Raw genomic sequence first — 15,634 nt, 5'->3', positions numbered from 1 at the left:
GATTCCAAACCCTAATTTATGATAAATGCATGTATAAACAAACACAAATAAATGATATGAGAATGTATGATTTCATATGAATTAACCACTAATTCAACAAAATGTGAAACAGCTACACATAAGACAAATTATGAAAATAATAGTAATAATTGTGGTCACACAAAATGCAATGTTTACGGTAATACTTTTCATTATTTGTGTGAGCGCAATATTACATGCCATTACGGATATTTACATTTTGCATTTTCATACATTTTCCTTTAGTTCGTGGCCACATTGGAATGAACCGCCAACTATTCCAGCTTGTGTTTTACGCACGGATGTCCTTCCAGCTACAACCCAGTAATGGGAAACACCGACACACACATACACTACAGACAATTTGGCTTATTCATTTCACCTACAGCGCATGTCTTTATACTGTGGGGGAAACCAGAGCACCCGGAGGAAACACACACTAACATGGCGAGAACATGCAAACTCCACACAGAAATGCTAACTGACCCAGCCGTAACTCAAAACAGCGTCCTTCTTGCTGTGAATCGACAGTGCTAACCACAGAGCCACCATGTCGCCCCATTTAGCATTTTATTTAGCGATATCTTTTACTTTTTATGTTAAACCTGTAATCATTAGTTTTTGCAAAGTTTATTTTTATTCAAACATTTGCCCTGAAGTTTTAAATAAAGAAATATTATCACGAGTAAATTTTTGAGTATATCCTTTAAAATGCAAAGAAATAAATAGTCCTTTACAAGTTCCCAATATATATATATATATATATATATATATATATATATATATATATATATATATATATATATATATATATATATATATATATATATATACAGTTGAAGTCAAAACTAAGCCCTATAAATTATAAACTATAAATTTTCACAGTCTGTCCGATAATATTTTTTCTTTTGGAGAAAGTCTTATTTGTTTTATTTTGGCTGGAATAAAAGCACTTATTTATTTTCTTAAGCACCATTTTAAGAACAAAATTATTAGCCCCTTTAAGCTTTTTTTGTAGTCTACAGAACAAACCATGGTTATACAATAACTTGCCTAATTACCCTAACCTGCCTAGTTAACCTAATTAACCAGGTTAAGCCTTTAAATGTCACTTTAAGCTGTATGGAAGTGTCTTGAAAAATATCTAGTCAAATATTATTTACTGTCATCATGGCAAAGATAAAATAAATCAGTTATTAGATATAAGTTATTAAAACTATTATGTTTAGAAATTTGTTGCAGAAATCTTCTTTCTATTTAAGAAAAATTGGGAAAAAAATAAACCGGGGGGCAAATAATTATGAATTCAACTGTGTGTGTGTGTATGAATATATATATAAATTATTAATTGACTGAGTTTACATAAATGGTACTATGTCGTGGTATATACCATCATGAGACGACTAGCATTGAGATATATACTGTAGAGACAAAAAGTAATAATAAAGAAATAATAATAATAATAATAATTTTGGCATCCAAAAATACATTATATGAGTGCGATATATTGCATGCCATTACGGGGTTATTTACATTTTGAATTTTATTTAGTAATGTTTTTTTATTTTTTTGCTGGACCTTTACTTATTAGTGTCTAGAATGTGTTTTATATTTTAACATTTTTTTATTTCCACATTTTTAATTAAACATTTGCCCTGAAGATTTAAATAAAGTTAGAAATACGATCACATGAGTACATTTTTGAGTATATACCAAAACGGTGGCTCAGTGGTTATCGCTGTCGCCTCACAGCCAGAAGGTCGATGGTTTGAGTCCTGGCCGGGTCAGTTGGCATTTCTGTGTGGAGTTTGCATGTTCTCCCCGTGTTGGCATGGGTTTCCTCCGGGTACTCCAGTTACACAGCCCAAAGACATGCGCTATAGGGGAATTGAATAAACTAAATTGGGCATAGTGTATGTGTGTGAATGTGTACGGGTGTTTCCCAGTACTGGGTTGCAGCTGAAAGGGCATCTGCTATGTAAAACATATGCTGGATAAGTTAGTGGTTCATTTCGCTGTGGTGACCCCTGATGGATAAAGAGACTAAGTGTGACGGTCGTAAGGTTTTGTTAACCAGTGTCCACTAGATGGAGGTGTTCCATGATCTGGTATTCTTCTGGAGTTTTGAACAGGTGCGGTGTTTTGCCGTGATTGACGTTTGGACCAGGTGTGGTGTGTTACCTCTGATGTGGGTTTGGATAAAAACCGAGAGAACAGGACTGCGGGTGTTCATCCTTCCCTCTTCAGTTTTGTTGTTTTCTTTTATTTATATTCATGTATTATTTCACTTAATTTTTGATTAAATATATTTAAGTTGATTTGATTTTCTGGTTTGGATCTTTATTTGGTTTTGTTGCTACTTTCTTGAGCCAGGAGGTTGTAACACTAAGCCAAAGGAAAATGAATGAATGTGGCCAATATGTACAAACTATCAATTGATTGAATTTACATAAATGTTACTATATCCTGACATTTATATATAATTATCATGATATGAGATGACTTCTATCGTGATATGAGATTTTTGTCATATTGCACAGCCTTATAGCTACAAACAAATAATGAACTTCCTATAAAACCGTCGGCTCAGTTTGAAGTGAACAACTTTAAAAACAAGTAAGAATTAAATTATATAAACTAAAGTATTTGAGATCCTGTTGAACACAAATCCATTTCAGGTGATCTGATTATATTTTCGAGAAAAGAGAAAGTGATCAAAGGAAAAACAGAAGATTTAGTTTGATAAGAAATATATATATATATATATATATATTTGTTTCCATCAACATTTCAGAATGATACTCACCCAAGATGAAGAAAACATGACCTGCATTCTGACAGAAAAATGCATCCATTCAGTTTCCCGAAGAAAGAAACACAACACATTTTATGCCTTTTTTGTTTTGTTTGACGTAAAATGTGACAGGAGTTAAAGGGACAGTTCATCCAAAATTTAAAAAACTATCCATTTACTCCCCTTTGACTTTTTCCAAACCTTTCTGATTCCCTTTCTTGTGTTGAACACACACGCGCACACACACACTTACACACACGCACGCGCACACACACACACACACACTGAAGAAAGCTGGAAACCTGTAATCATTTACTTACACATTACTTGTTTTTCCTAGTGCACAGTAAAAAAAATGCTCCACACAATTCATTCATGTTGTCTCAACTAGGGCTGTCACGATACTGAAATTCGATACCTATCTGTACCGAAATTTTAAAAACGTTCGTTTCCTGCTAAGATTTGAGCGCTGTTGTCTTTAACAGCGCTGATTTGCCGTAGTGTTCACGTGCTCAACAGAAATGACTGAGATTGGTTGTGAAGGTCATCAGTTCACTGAACTGTCACTGCTGTTTACTGAGTGTTCCCACAGATACAGGGACACTGGAGAGTTTTAAAGTCTCGTCCATCAGCTGGTTTGTCTATAAGCTGACATACGAGCGATCCACTGATGAATCGCGACTTTAAAATGCTCCAGTTTCCCTGTGTCTGTGATTACTCCCAGTAAACATCGGTGAGAGTACAGTGAACTGATGACCTTTACGGCCAATCAGAGTCAACTCTGTTAAGCACGTGAACACTATGGCAAATCAGCGCTGTTTAAGAACGAGCTCAACAGCGCTAAAATGTTAGCGGGAAATGGACGTTTGTAAAATTTCAGTATCGATTGGTACTGAATTCCAGTATCGTGTCAAGCTTAGTCCAAACACAAATCAATTAAGTTAACTTAACATATTTAAGTGGATTGAACATGAAAAATTAAAGTTGTCCCAAAAATTGTTTGTAGTTTAAAAGTAATTTGAACAAGCAGCCAAAATAAGCTTTTTTTGGGTGTACAGAAGCCAAGGGATACAGTTTTTTTTTTGTTTTCTTCAAAATATTAGAAACTCATTGGTTTATAACCACTTGAGGCCAAGTAATAATGAAAGAAAATCAAATGTTTGAGTGAACTATCACTTTAAAAAGTGTTTAACATACAGTACCTTGTTCATTATTTCTGTGCAAAAGACTAATAATCAGCTCAGACACATAAAAATTAACAAAACAGCTAACGAGTAAATTCACAATCCTTCTGTAGTGATTAGCATAACAGTCACATCCCTCAAATGTCTCCAAGAGTCTCTTAAAGGCAATCATCCGCTAAAGCATGGCAAGAAAAAACTGAAATATATTCCATAAATTCACAAAAGAAAATCCTACTGTACACAGAAACCTGTACGCATGTTCAGTCAAAACACATCCTTCACCTGAGAAAGCTAATTTCTCAGTAAAGAGAAAGAATTTCGAGAAAGTTCAGCCTGATTTGGAGTTTTTTAATATATATTGCTGACGTCATCTGCCCATGCTAATGAGGCAAGGTTGTGATCCTCATACTCTGACTAGCGATGGGATACGTTACCATTGGCGTGGTTGCATGGCTCATGGTGATGCCCGGTAACGGTTGTGCCATGGACACAGCAACCGGCGCCACAGAAACTGCAACCGGAGCCATTGAGACAGGCGGTGCCATTCCCTGGGCAATAGTCTGGGCGAGGGCGGCAGAGATGGGGTCAGGGTTGAGATGCGGAGGCGGTGCTGTAGGTGGTGCTGCATTAGCTGGAGGAGCCGTCGGCGCGCCAGATGGAGCGACCAGGTCTTGTTGAGTGACAGGACGGGTCTGCAGACCTGCACTGCTCAGGGTGGTGTGTGTCTGTGCAATACCGTGGTTGTAGGAGCTCACAGAGCCCACAGGGGGTGCCAGACTCTGCTCAGACGGAGCAGGGGTGGAGGACAGAGTCATCACTTTAGCCTGGCTACGAAACTGAGCGTTCTGCTCCAGAAGCACCTCGTTGGTGGCTATGAGATTGGAGACCTTGAGGATAAGAGGAAACGTGTGAGTTTGACTTGGAGCTTCACTCCGAACACATTGAGAATGTATAAACAGTTGTGCCGCATTTAAATTCAATGATTTTCATACTGATCTTAACATCAGACGTAGAAGGTGTTGCTTTGGTGTTTGCAAGATTTATAATCATGGTTCAAGACAAATGTTGAATTCGCTGACTTTCACTGACTAAAAAGCTGAATTTCAATTGAAAACAGGCAGAGGTTGTGTTAAGCAGATCTGTAATTTTGTCTGTATTTTTACAGCAAGACAACAAGAACTGCCACAAATTCACTGCAAAATCAGTCATTTTAGACAAAATCTAGAAGGGACTGGTTGAGCACTGAGCAGACTAACAGCAGCCACATGCAGTATTTGAACAGGCAGCTGACTGCATTTGATTTCTGGGGCCCGTTTCAGTAAGGAGGATCAACAGCGTCAGAGTTTAAACCTGAACTCAGAGTTGACTTTATTTCTGTTTCAGGACAACTCATCTGAGTTAAGTCAATTAAGTCTGAGTAGACTGATTCAGAGTTATGCTGCGGTCACACTGCAGTTTGTGTTTGCAAAATTCTGTTGTACAGCGCTGCGAAAAGGAGGCGGGATTCGCGGGAATCAAACAAATGATTAGATGTTGAAAAAAGCGAGCGAATGGTCCATATTTTCAATTTCTGTAAAGTACAGAGAGGTCATGTTTTAATCTTCGATTGGTCTCATGCAGTCATGTGATGCGATTTCACAGGTAAGAGTTCACCAAGCTTGAACTTTCCAACGCATCGAACTGCAAAACTAGTCGCACGAGTTTGCGTTTCCAGTCTGACGCATTCGTGTGGCTGTGAATAAAAGTCTGTGGGGAGAAAAGTGCAGTGAGACTGCAGATTTAAGTGTGCACACTGCGACTATAGAAAAGACATTATCAATGGAGCACAGATATTATGAGTGACCGTGGCAACATCTGGAAAAAAAAAAGAGATCAGCTATTTTTTCTCCAGGTAAACTTGATGTGTTCATGCAAAGTTATAGCAAATATGGCCATATATTTAAAACTAGGGCTTGGCAATAATTCGATATCAATATATAACGCAATAAAAAAATTTTATAACGATGATATGATTTTTAAACTGCGCTTAAATTTCTAGTATTTCAATATAAATTTGCATATATATATATATATATATATATATATATATATATATATATATATATATATATATATATATATATATATATATATGTATTATTAGATTTAAAAGAGATTATACATTGTATCATTTTTCACTGAATGATGTTCAAAGCTCAGCCGTCAGAAAGAGCCTGATGTCACTTGCGTGATGACTTGCATCACAGACACGCTGCCAGCGCTCAGCACAGCAGTTGCTTAAGCTCCGTCGCAGAAGTTTGCCCTGAAGTGTGCACTGAACACAGATGTGAATGAACAAGCTTCCACAAGTAAGAATGCAGACGAATTAGTTGATGAGAGAGGAAAGACTAATGCAGTGGTGTGGAAGTGGTTCGGCTTTGGTGGAAGTGGTTCGGAAGTGGGTCGGTGCTCTGCAAAATGTGCGGGAGAGTGGTGCCGAATAGCAGCGGGAACACATCAAATCTGTTCCACCCGATAGAACATACTGAGAGTCAGAAGATGAGGCATCATAAAAGTTTAAGCAAACTTGTCGCCTCACCATCCACCTTCCTGACACCAGAGAAGCCAGAGAAGGCTTTGAAGCAAACAGATGGCTAGAGGCACAGTGTAGGATTTAATTCAAATTTAACACGTGCATATACACCTATAAATTACTTGTATTATTGCAAAAACAGAAAAAATTTGATTTATAAAGGTATTAATTCTGTGAAATAACATAATATATTATAAAAAGTATATTATAAAATAATATACAATATTCATTTTCTTGTCAGCTTAGTCCCTTTATTAATCAGGAGTCGCCACAGCGTAAGAAACCGCCAACTTATCCAGCATGTTTTTACACAGCGGATGACCTTCCAGCCGCAACCCATCTCTGGGAAACATCCACACACACATACACTACGGACAATTTAGCCTACCCAATTCACATGTACCGCATGTCTTTGGACTGTGGGGGAAACCGGAGCACCCGGAGGAAACCAACGCGAACGCAGGGAAAACATGCAAACTCCACACAGAAACGCCAACTGAACGGCGGTTTGAACCAGCGACCCAGTGACCTTCTTGCTGAGAGACAACAGCACTACCTACAATATATATACAATATTAGTCTATATAAATAGACTATATAAAATATATAAGGAATATTTCATGTTAAACCTTTTAATTTTATTAGGTGATTACATACACAAACATACATATTAAAAGTTTATGAATGCATAAACTTTGCTTTCAATTTACATAAAACTAATTACCGCTTGTGCGAGGCGTTTCCAATGCGTCTATGGGTCAAGACAGTTAATTTGACGTTATTCTCTGCTCTGGCTGCCACATCACTCTCAGACATTTTTTTCTTTTTCTTAACGTCTTCATAACATCATCATCAAGTTTTTCTTTTGTTATTTGAGCAAATAAGATTGTAAAAAAAAAAATTGTACAAACTCAAAGTTTTTACCAACTATGGCGACCTCCGCTACTGAAAAACCCGGAATTGTGAAAAGGGTCTATACTTGTTACAACCCTACTACAAAAAGTCTGTTTATTAAAATAAAAGTATTGGTGTAACAAATGAGATATTTTTTGTTTTTTCTTCTGTTGCGCTCAACAAACAACCAAATGAACAGAGAAGGGTCTCATGACCTTAAGGTTAACTTCACACCTTTCTCCAAATTTCATGTGGTAAAATATTGACACTTAGGCATGACCAAATAACCAGAGAAGGCTCTCCGGACCTTAAGGTTAACTTTCTCCAAATTTCAGGAGGTAGAATATTGACTCTAGATAATCATGCTGACACTACAAACCTCAAATTAGTGCTTTGCAATCAGAAACAATGTGCAACTAGCTGAGAGAGGAGGTGGGCCTGATCAACTCCGCTTCTATCTTACCTATTAGGCCAACCTTTGGCCAGCACCCAAATTTTGACTATAAAGGTGAGGGTTTCTTGCTGAAACATTGGAAGCTCAGCCGTGGGATAAGCGCGCATCGCCCGGCATTCTCGGACACACGTGTTGGTTTTCCAATGTGACTGCAACGGGCTCCCCAGTCTTTGAAGAGGAAAATGATGGCACGTCTCTGAGGTTGTATATACTTGTATCAAATTGCTTGAAGTTATCATTATCTATCTTTTATTCATGTAACCTCATCTTTATTTCGCATTATAAGCCTTTTATGCAATTTTGTTGTATTTCGATTAATGATGTTCATGAGTATGATTCATGATTATTGAATATTATTGGGATAATTGATATCAGCTGTGTGTACCAGCAATAAACAGTTGTATTGCTTGATTAGTATGGTGTATGGACCATTATTGGTGCCTTCTCTTGTCGATTAGCACCACACTTGTCTCACTTGCATAAACACATACCATACTAAAACCTTTTTGGTATGCTGAAACATTTTACATACTAAAATTTGGGGCATACTAAAACAATTGGTGTAGAAGCACCCGTTTCACCTGTTTCTTCAGCTCCTCCACTCTCTTCCTCAGCAGGGCATTCTCCTCCTCCAGTAAGCGATACTCTACAGGTCGGGTCGCCAGTGTGGCCTGAAGACCAAGATCATAATGTCCACCGCTGGTCCCGTCAGCAAGTCGCAGGCCCTCTAAACGCCGTCTCTTCAGCTGGAGGACAGTGTGGTCCACAGGGGCCTCCACGGGCCCCGCTTCAAAAATGCCATTCTCAAACAAAGGGTCGTAGACAGAGCACGGGCCCCTGTCGTATCGCCTGTGACCCGCTGTCCCAATTGACAAACAGCCGCTCAATGAACCTCCACCGCCTACTCCACCCGACAGACCTTGTTCTCTGCATCCTCCCAGACTGGGACACCCCATCCCAATATAGTTCCCTACACCACCAGCAACAAGTCCAGCCATCCCTCCACAAGCACTACCAACACCTCCTGCACCTCCGCCCCCAGAGTTCACCATCCCGCTAACACCACCGGTGACTCCTATCATACATCCCACTCCAACCCGGGACGAGGCTTCATAGTCGTAGTCCTTCCTGACATGCCGAAACTTGCATTTATTCCCCCGCTGACACTCTCCTTTCAAATAATCCCGGCAAATAGGCACCTCTCCACGACTAAACGGGAGATCGGTCGGAGACAGTCCCAATCCGGCCGCCACTTTTCCTCTGAGCCGGAGCGGAAGCTCTCCTGTTTTCTTATAATAGTCCTCGTCTTCCTTTGACCCGTGAACGAATCTGCAATTGGGCCGCACACACTCTTTATTCTGGTGATCGTGGCAGAAGATGAACTCGTTTTTCTGCACTCCAAGATCTGGAACCTCATTGAAGTCAGGATGTCGGAAGCGGCATCGTTTGCCACGCTTGCACACATTGCGTAAAAAGTCCCTACAAACGCCATCTAGTCCCAAAGCACTACTGGAGCTGTTGCCGTTTCCTAAAGCTCCGCCTCCACCCATGGCTCCGGGACCTCCGTTTCCACCCGTGCCGCCTGCTGAGCCACCCACTGCTGTTGCTCGGCCCTCCCCAACCCCTGTCCCAGACCCTCCCTCGTCCCCGCTGCCACTCCCACCGCCACCTGCCAGGTAGGCACTATCCCGGTCAGGCATGGCGCTCGGCCCGGCGGGAGGAGAACGATGCGCTCATGTGGGTGACAGAGAGATGGAGGTCTACAAGTGTTCAGAGTTACAGTCAAAGGAGGAGGAGGAGAAGCTCAGACTGTAGAAGAGCGCAGATCACAGCTCCACTCGCACACCTGTGGACGGAACACAGACACATTTATAGATTAAAACTTGAGAAAAGAAAATGTTTATTTTTCATTCATTTTCCTTCAGCTTAGTTCTTTATTTATTAGAGATCCACAGTGAAATGAAATGCTGACTTATCCAGCATAAGTTTTACACAGTGGATGCCCTTCCAGCTGCAACCCAGTACTGGGAAACACCCATGCACACACTAATACACTACAGGCAATTTTTGCCCAATTCACCTATGCCGCATGTCTTTGGACTGTGAGGGAAACCGGAGCACCCAGAGGAAATCCACACAAAAATGGGGAGAACATGCAAACTCCACACAGAAATGTCAACTGATCCAGCCGTGACTCGAACCAGCGAGCTTCTTGCTATACGGCGACAGTGCTAACGACTAAGCCACCATGCCCCCTAAAATGTTTATTAATAAATTTTAAAATTGGATTATAGACATAATTTTGTGCATCTCCTTTTGAAACATCCAAACAATAGAGTAAAACAGCTTTAACTTTTTGCAATTATACTTAATTTATTAGTTTAGTAAAAAACTATCACAATTGTTTTTACTATCAATGAAAAACACAATTAACAATGAATCCTTTTCACATCCCACGCATGCTGCTATATCCCATGATGCCCCGTGAGAGAATTCATGAATGGGAATGAAGCGACGCAACTGACGCAGGAAGGTCACGTGACCATGACAAAATGGCGGATGTAGTATGTCCGAATTTTAATCATATTTTTTACATTCATACTGTACAGAACATACTTTTTTTAACGGCCGAGAAGTACGTTTAAATTCAAATGCAGTACCTACTGAGTTGTAGGCAGTTGCGGACGCAGCCATGGAGAGTTTAGCTCCAACCCCAATCAAACACACCTGAAGCAGCCAATCAAGCTCTTAAACTGCGGTCATATTAAAGTTTGAGCATGCGAAAAGGGGCGGGATTAAACAAGCTTATTAGACATTTTTAAAAGCGAGCGATTGCTCAATGTTTTAAATTTCTGTACAGAGAGGTCATGTTTTGGTCCTCGGTTGGTCTCACGTAGTCAAGTGATGGGATTTCGCAGGTCAGAGTTCACCAAGCTTTAACTTTGCACCGCAGCAACCTGCGGAACTTGTTGCATGACCCCGCGTTTCCGGTCTGACGCATTCACGTGCGTATGAATGGAAGTCTATGGAAGGAAAAGCCCAGTGTGACTGCAGCTTTATTAGATTTACTAGAAACTTCCTGGCAGGTGTGTTGAAGCAAGAAGCTATTGGCTGTTTCTCAATTCCAAGAACGCACAGAATGGACTTACGTTCTTGTGAAGAAGGGTCTTTCCAAGTTACCTCGAAAGAACGAAGTCAGGAGACCAGGGGCCTCATGTATCAACGCTGCGTACGCACAAAAACTTTGCGTACGCCAGGTTTCACGCTCAGAATCGCTCATGTTTGGATTTACTAACAATGAACTGAACGTGGGAATGTGCGCAGGTTCACGGCAGCTTTCTGGCTGGCGTACGCACATTTTTTGTGCGTGTCTGTTTTATTTCCATTGGCGACTCCTAGAGGCAGTTGTGTTAAATTCTTCTCTACAAAGTGTCTGAGCCTTGCAATGGCAGCTGTATGAGACGGGTTCATATAGTAGGTATGTAAGATTTCCATACCATACAGTTGACCAGCTAAACATTAAAGCGCAAATTGCAGCAGTCGCAATGTAATCTGAGCAATCTACCGCACACACATTGCTATAAAGACACTATCTGAAGATGAATTTGCATGCGTGAATCAGAAACATTTCCATTCAATAAATGTGCAAATAAAATATGATGCACAAACTTATTGATGATTCCTACTTGTCTTTCTCTTGATAAACAGTGGGCAAAATCTGATATGTAGCGGGGGAAAAAAGAATAAAGAATTTATCAGACGCTGGATTCGAGCCGAGTTGACGCTCGAATATGTCTGTACATGATCTCATGCTTCTTATGAGGTGCGCCACTGAGACCGCTTAGGGTACTGCAACATTTTTCAGTTATAAACCACACTATTTCTTTTTTAAATGCACTCAGTGCGATGTTCAGACCCAACTGTGTTAACCGTATCAGCTAAACTCCCACTCTATTTTTTTCTTTTGTTGTTAATTCCGGAGAACAAACTTGCAAATAACACCGCTTTTCTCCGGTCTACCTCCGAAAGCAGCACCTCCATTTCACATTCTGTTCAAAGTTTCTCTTTTTGCTTGATTTTGCCATTGCTTTTTCGTTGGGTTTTGCCATTAGCATAGTCATTAGCATATTCATACGGGGGAGGAGGCAGGGAGGGGTTTTGTGCTCGTGCATGTTGCGCTCAGTTTCACGTTCATTCAGATGTACAAAAGAATATGCGTGAGATTCGGCGTACGCAGTGTTTCATACATCTGAATTTTTTTCTGCGTACGCACATTTACAGCTTCGTGCGGACGCAATGTTTTAGTAAGATTTCCACGCAAGTCTTCGTACATGAGGCCCCAGGAGAACAGAGAATGTGTCCTTAGAGAAATGAGATGCTGCGCTCTTCCCTGGTTTTTCCTGATGGTCACGTGACCTCCACGCGTTTTTACCAAGAAATTATGTAAACATTACAGCATTCGTACAATGATTTATTGTTTTCCCCGCTTTTCAGTATATATACTCTGCACAAAGACCCTACAAATATATGTTGCATAATACAAATAAAACTAATTTAAATACTAATTTTAGCAAAATCAACACCCTTAATGGGTTTGTGCCTTTATCAAGATTTTCATTGTAACGTTTACTTTCATTGTTTCATTTAGGAACACTCCTGAGATAAATAAGTTATATCTCCGTACTTAATTAATAAATTTATATGAACTGCTGCGCTTCCCACCTCCTTATTCAACCGCAATGACTTCTTGGACTTCTCGAGCGAGTTTTGCACTCAAGTATGCATCGACGCATCCTCGATGTCAAAAACACAGCCGGGAACTTTCTCGCGTCCTCTGTTTTACAGTCTTGAGTATAGGGTATATGGCGAAGCATGCTAATAGGACTTTCAATTTGCCAGTAACCTGGGTTAAGCGTTTCAGGCGAATTGTATGCCAATGCAAAAACTGGCGCGTTTAAGGTCTGTCATCTTTAAAATCAGCGATCTCCACTAGCTAAGTAATATCTGACATAAAGTGGGTCTCAGATTGTACAAGAAGCACTGCATTAAATGACATTTTACCCCGCCATGTCTTTATAATATGAGCATTTATTTTACCCCAGTATATTCAATGGAGCTTCTGCGCTAGCCTGCCGATTCTGACAGGCGCGTGCGAATAAACGACTTTGTCTCGTTTTGCGCTTGAGCAACTAAATGAATGCCAAAGTTTATTTAACTGAATGTATTTCAATGACATTACAACATTAATGCTGTGAAAGGAGCCGTATAAAATGGAAGAAAGTTCACAATAACAGGTCACCGGAAGTTCATCAATATGGGAAAAACACTAGATAGGCATATACCCTATTAGAACTGAACTTTGGCAGTTGATTATGACTTACACGAGAACACAAGATCACTGAAGAACACACATTGAGAAACAGCCATACTCAGCAGGACACCAGCCTGATATAATTAGGCATGGGCCGGTATAAGATTCTGACCATATGATTACCTTGGATAATCATATCACGTTTTCACAGTATAGTGATTACTGTTGTAAAATATTGTCTTTTTAAATGCCTGGGTAAAAAAAAATAAAACTTTTTTTCCTTTTGAACACACTATAATTTATTTTGAGAAACCTTTATAATATTTTGGAACAGTAAATGTGTCAGGCTACAAAAATTATTGACTTCTTCCGTCTTTTGTTTCAGTTTTTGTACAAATGAAAACAGCATCTTTTCTGCTGGAGATACTGTTGTCCTAAAATCAAACAAAAAATGTAAATAAAAAGTCTTACACATACCTTAGGAACGGCATTGCAGAAACTTTTGAAACCTTAACTTTTTCAAACTGCGGTATACTTTGAAAACGGTTATCATCCCATGCCTAGATATAATATATATAAATGTTCATACTTTTTTTGTATTAAAAAGTTCAAAGATTTAAGATGCTGATGATCATTAAACTGTCTTGTGAAAAGGATCAATAGCTTCCAAATTAATAATAAAAAAACCTAGTCAGAAATAAACAGAAGAAGAATTATTTGAGAATATATTAAAGGATAAGGATCTTAAGGATAACAACTTTTAAGGATAACAACGCAGCACCAAAACACTAAACACTTGTTATTGTAAATGTTAATAATTTCCCACAATCCTATTCCAAATGCATTTTGCAAGATACTTGTAAATTGAACTTCATTCATTTTCTTGTCGGCTTAGTCCCTTTAGTAACCCGGGGTCGCCACAGCGGAATGAACCGCCAACTTGCCCAGCAAGTTTTTATGCAGCGGATGGCCTTCCAACCGCAACCCATCTCTGGGAAACATCCACACACACATTCTCACACACACACACACACACACAATCATACACTTCAGACAATTTAGCCTACCCAATTCACCTGTACCGCATGTCTTTGGACTGTGGGGGAAACCGGAGCACCCGGAGAAAACCCACCCGAAGGCAGGGAGAACATGCAAACTCCACACAGAAACGCCAACTGAGCCGAGGTTCGAACCAGCGATCTTCTTGCTGTGAGGCGACAGCACTACCTACTGCGCCACTGCCTCGCCCTATATTGAACTTTAAAGGAGTTAATAAATCAATATTTGGTATTTTTTATTTAATTTTGGTGAACTGACACTGTTTCAATTCACTATAATCTTCTATGTGAAGCTACTTTGACACAATCTGCATTGTAAAAAAAAGCTCTAGAAATAAAGATGAATTGAATTGAATAAAAAAAAAAAAAAATCAATAACCCCGTTTTTATTGACCTTAAAAAAATGTTGGCTATTCTCAAAAAAAAAAAAAACACTTGAAATGACTCACAATAAGCTAAAAATTTGTTTGTTTGTTTTTTTAGAAATTGGGAGAAACAACAGCCTTTTATAGAACAAATAAGATATTAGCATTCAACTCGAATCCATACCTAATGATTGCAGTAAACCGAGAAAGACTGGCAATCCTTTGTTATTATAGCCAAATAAATTCAAATATACTTAGCTGTAGCAGTGTGTACATATAATATCAATATAGTATGTAATAATTTTAATAACTACATTTTATTTTAATGTTTTCCCCCAACCTCTTGTCGTACCTGATATATTAAACGTGTATATCTTTATAAACAACCATTGTGACTGTTTGTTTACTAGCAGTGTGTTGTCATGTCAAATCTATGAGGCGCCAAATACTTCAACAGCACATTGCGGCATATACTCAATGTGAATGAACAACCAAGTGTGTTGTCCGATAAGTAAACAAACATTGTTGGTGACATTATTTCGTTAAGTTTGCAGTATATCCACACTCAGCTAATGAAGTAATGTTAAAACACGCAGTCTACTTCCAGGCACAAAGGCCCGGATAACGCGGGTAACGTTAGACAAGACACAAAGACGCGAAGCTAAACCATTACCATTAATAACTTACCCGCTCCACAAACCCGGTCGAACCAACGAAGTTGAATAAACTGAACAACATTACTAGCTAAACGGAGCATGTGTCAACAGTGCGAGTGCTAACATTATAGCACAAGTTGCTCTATGAATGACCCCTTTTCTTTTTCGAAGCACTACCGGTGCAGCACTTCACGGGGAAAATGAACGTCAAAATAAAAGTCCTCAAGTCAGGGTAAACGTGCAACAAAATAGAGATGTTGCTAGTACATGGATGTGACATGGTACATCCGTATTTTTCTAAAAATTATGGTAAAAAAACGGGATGTTG

At 39.4% G+C, this 15,634-nt stretch overlaps 1 protein-coding gene across 2 annotated transcripts; it reads right to left on the bottom strand.

Annotated features, from left to right (window-relative positions):
* Positions 1-3,109: 3,109 nt before the first annotated feature.
* On the bottom strand, positions 3,110-15,354 carry zc3h10 (zinc finger CCCH-type containing 10). 2 transcript variants are annotated; one of them, XM_073952779.1, is made up of 3 exons: positions 12,266-14,136; positions 8,498-11,127; positions 3,110-4,883 (listed from the first exon to the last, which is right to left on the bottom strand). In XM_073952779.1, exons 2-3 carry the CDS (start codon positions 9,614-9,616, stop codon positions 4,377-4,379), a joined length of 1,626 nt encoding a protein of 541 aa, XP_073808880.1. In that variant the 5' UTR covers positions 9,617-11,127; positions 12,266-14,136; the 3' UTR covers positions 3,110-4,376.
* Between the last annotated feature and the right edge of the window lie 280 nt (positions 15,355-15,634).

This window comes from Danio rerio, chromosome 6 (assembly GCF_049306965.1).
Source record: "Danio rerio strain Tuebingen ecotype United States chromosome 6, GRCz12tu, whole genome shotgun sequence".
In the NCBI taxonomy this organism is placed as follows: domain Eukaryota; kingdom Metazoa; phylum Chordata; class Actinopteri; order Cypriniformes; family Danionidae; genus Danio; species Danio rerio.
This window is presented reverse-complemented; position numbering and strand designations above follow the sequence as displayed.

Bases quoted from the DNA above. Each gene is read 5' to 3' on its own strand.
- zc3h10 (XM_073952779.1), bottom strand. From the start codon at position 9,616: ATGCCTGACCGGGATAGTGCCTACCTGGCAGGTGGCGGTGGGAGTGGC. The intron at 4,884-8,497 runs GTGAAACGGGTG...CTTATCCTCAAG, and splicing joins TGGAGGAGCTGAAGAAACAG to GTCTCCAATCTCATAGCCAC.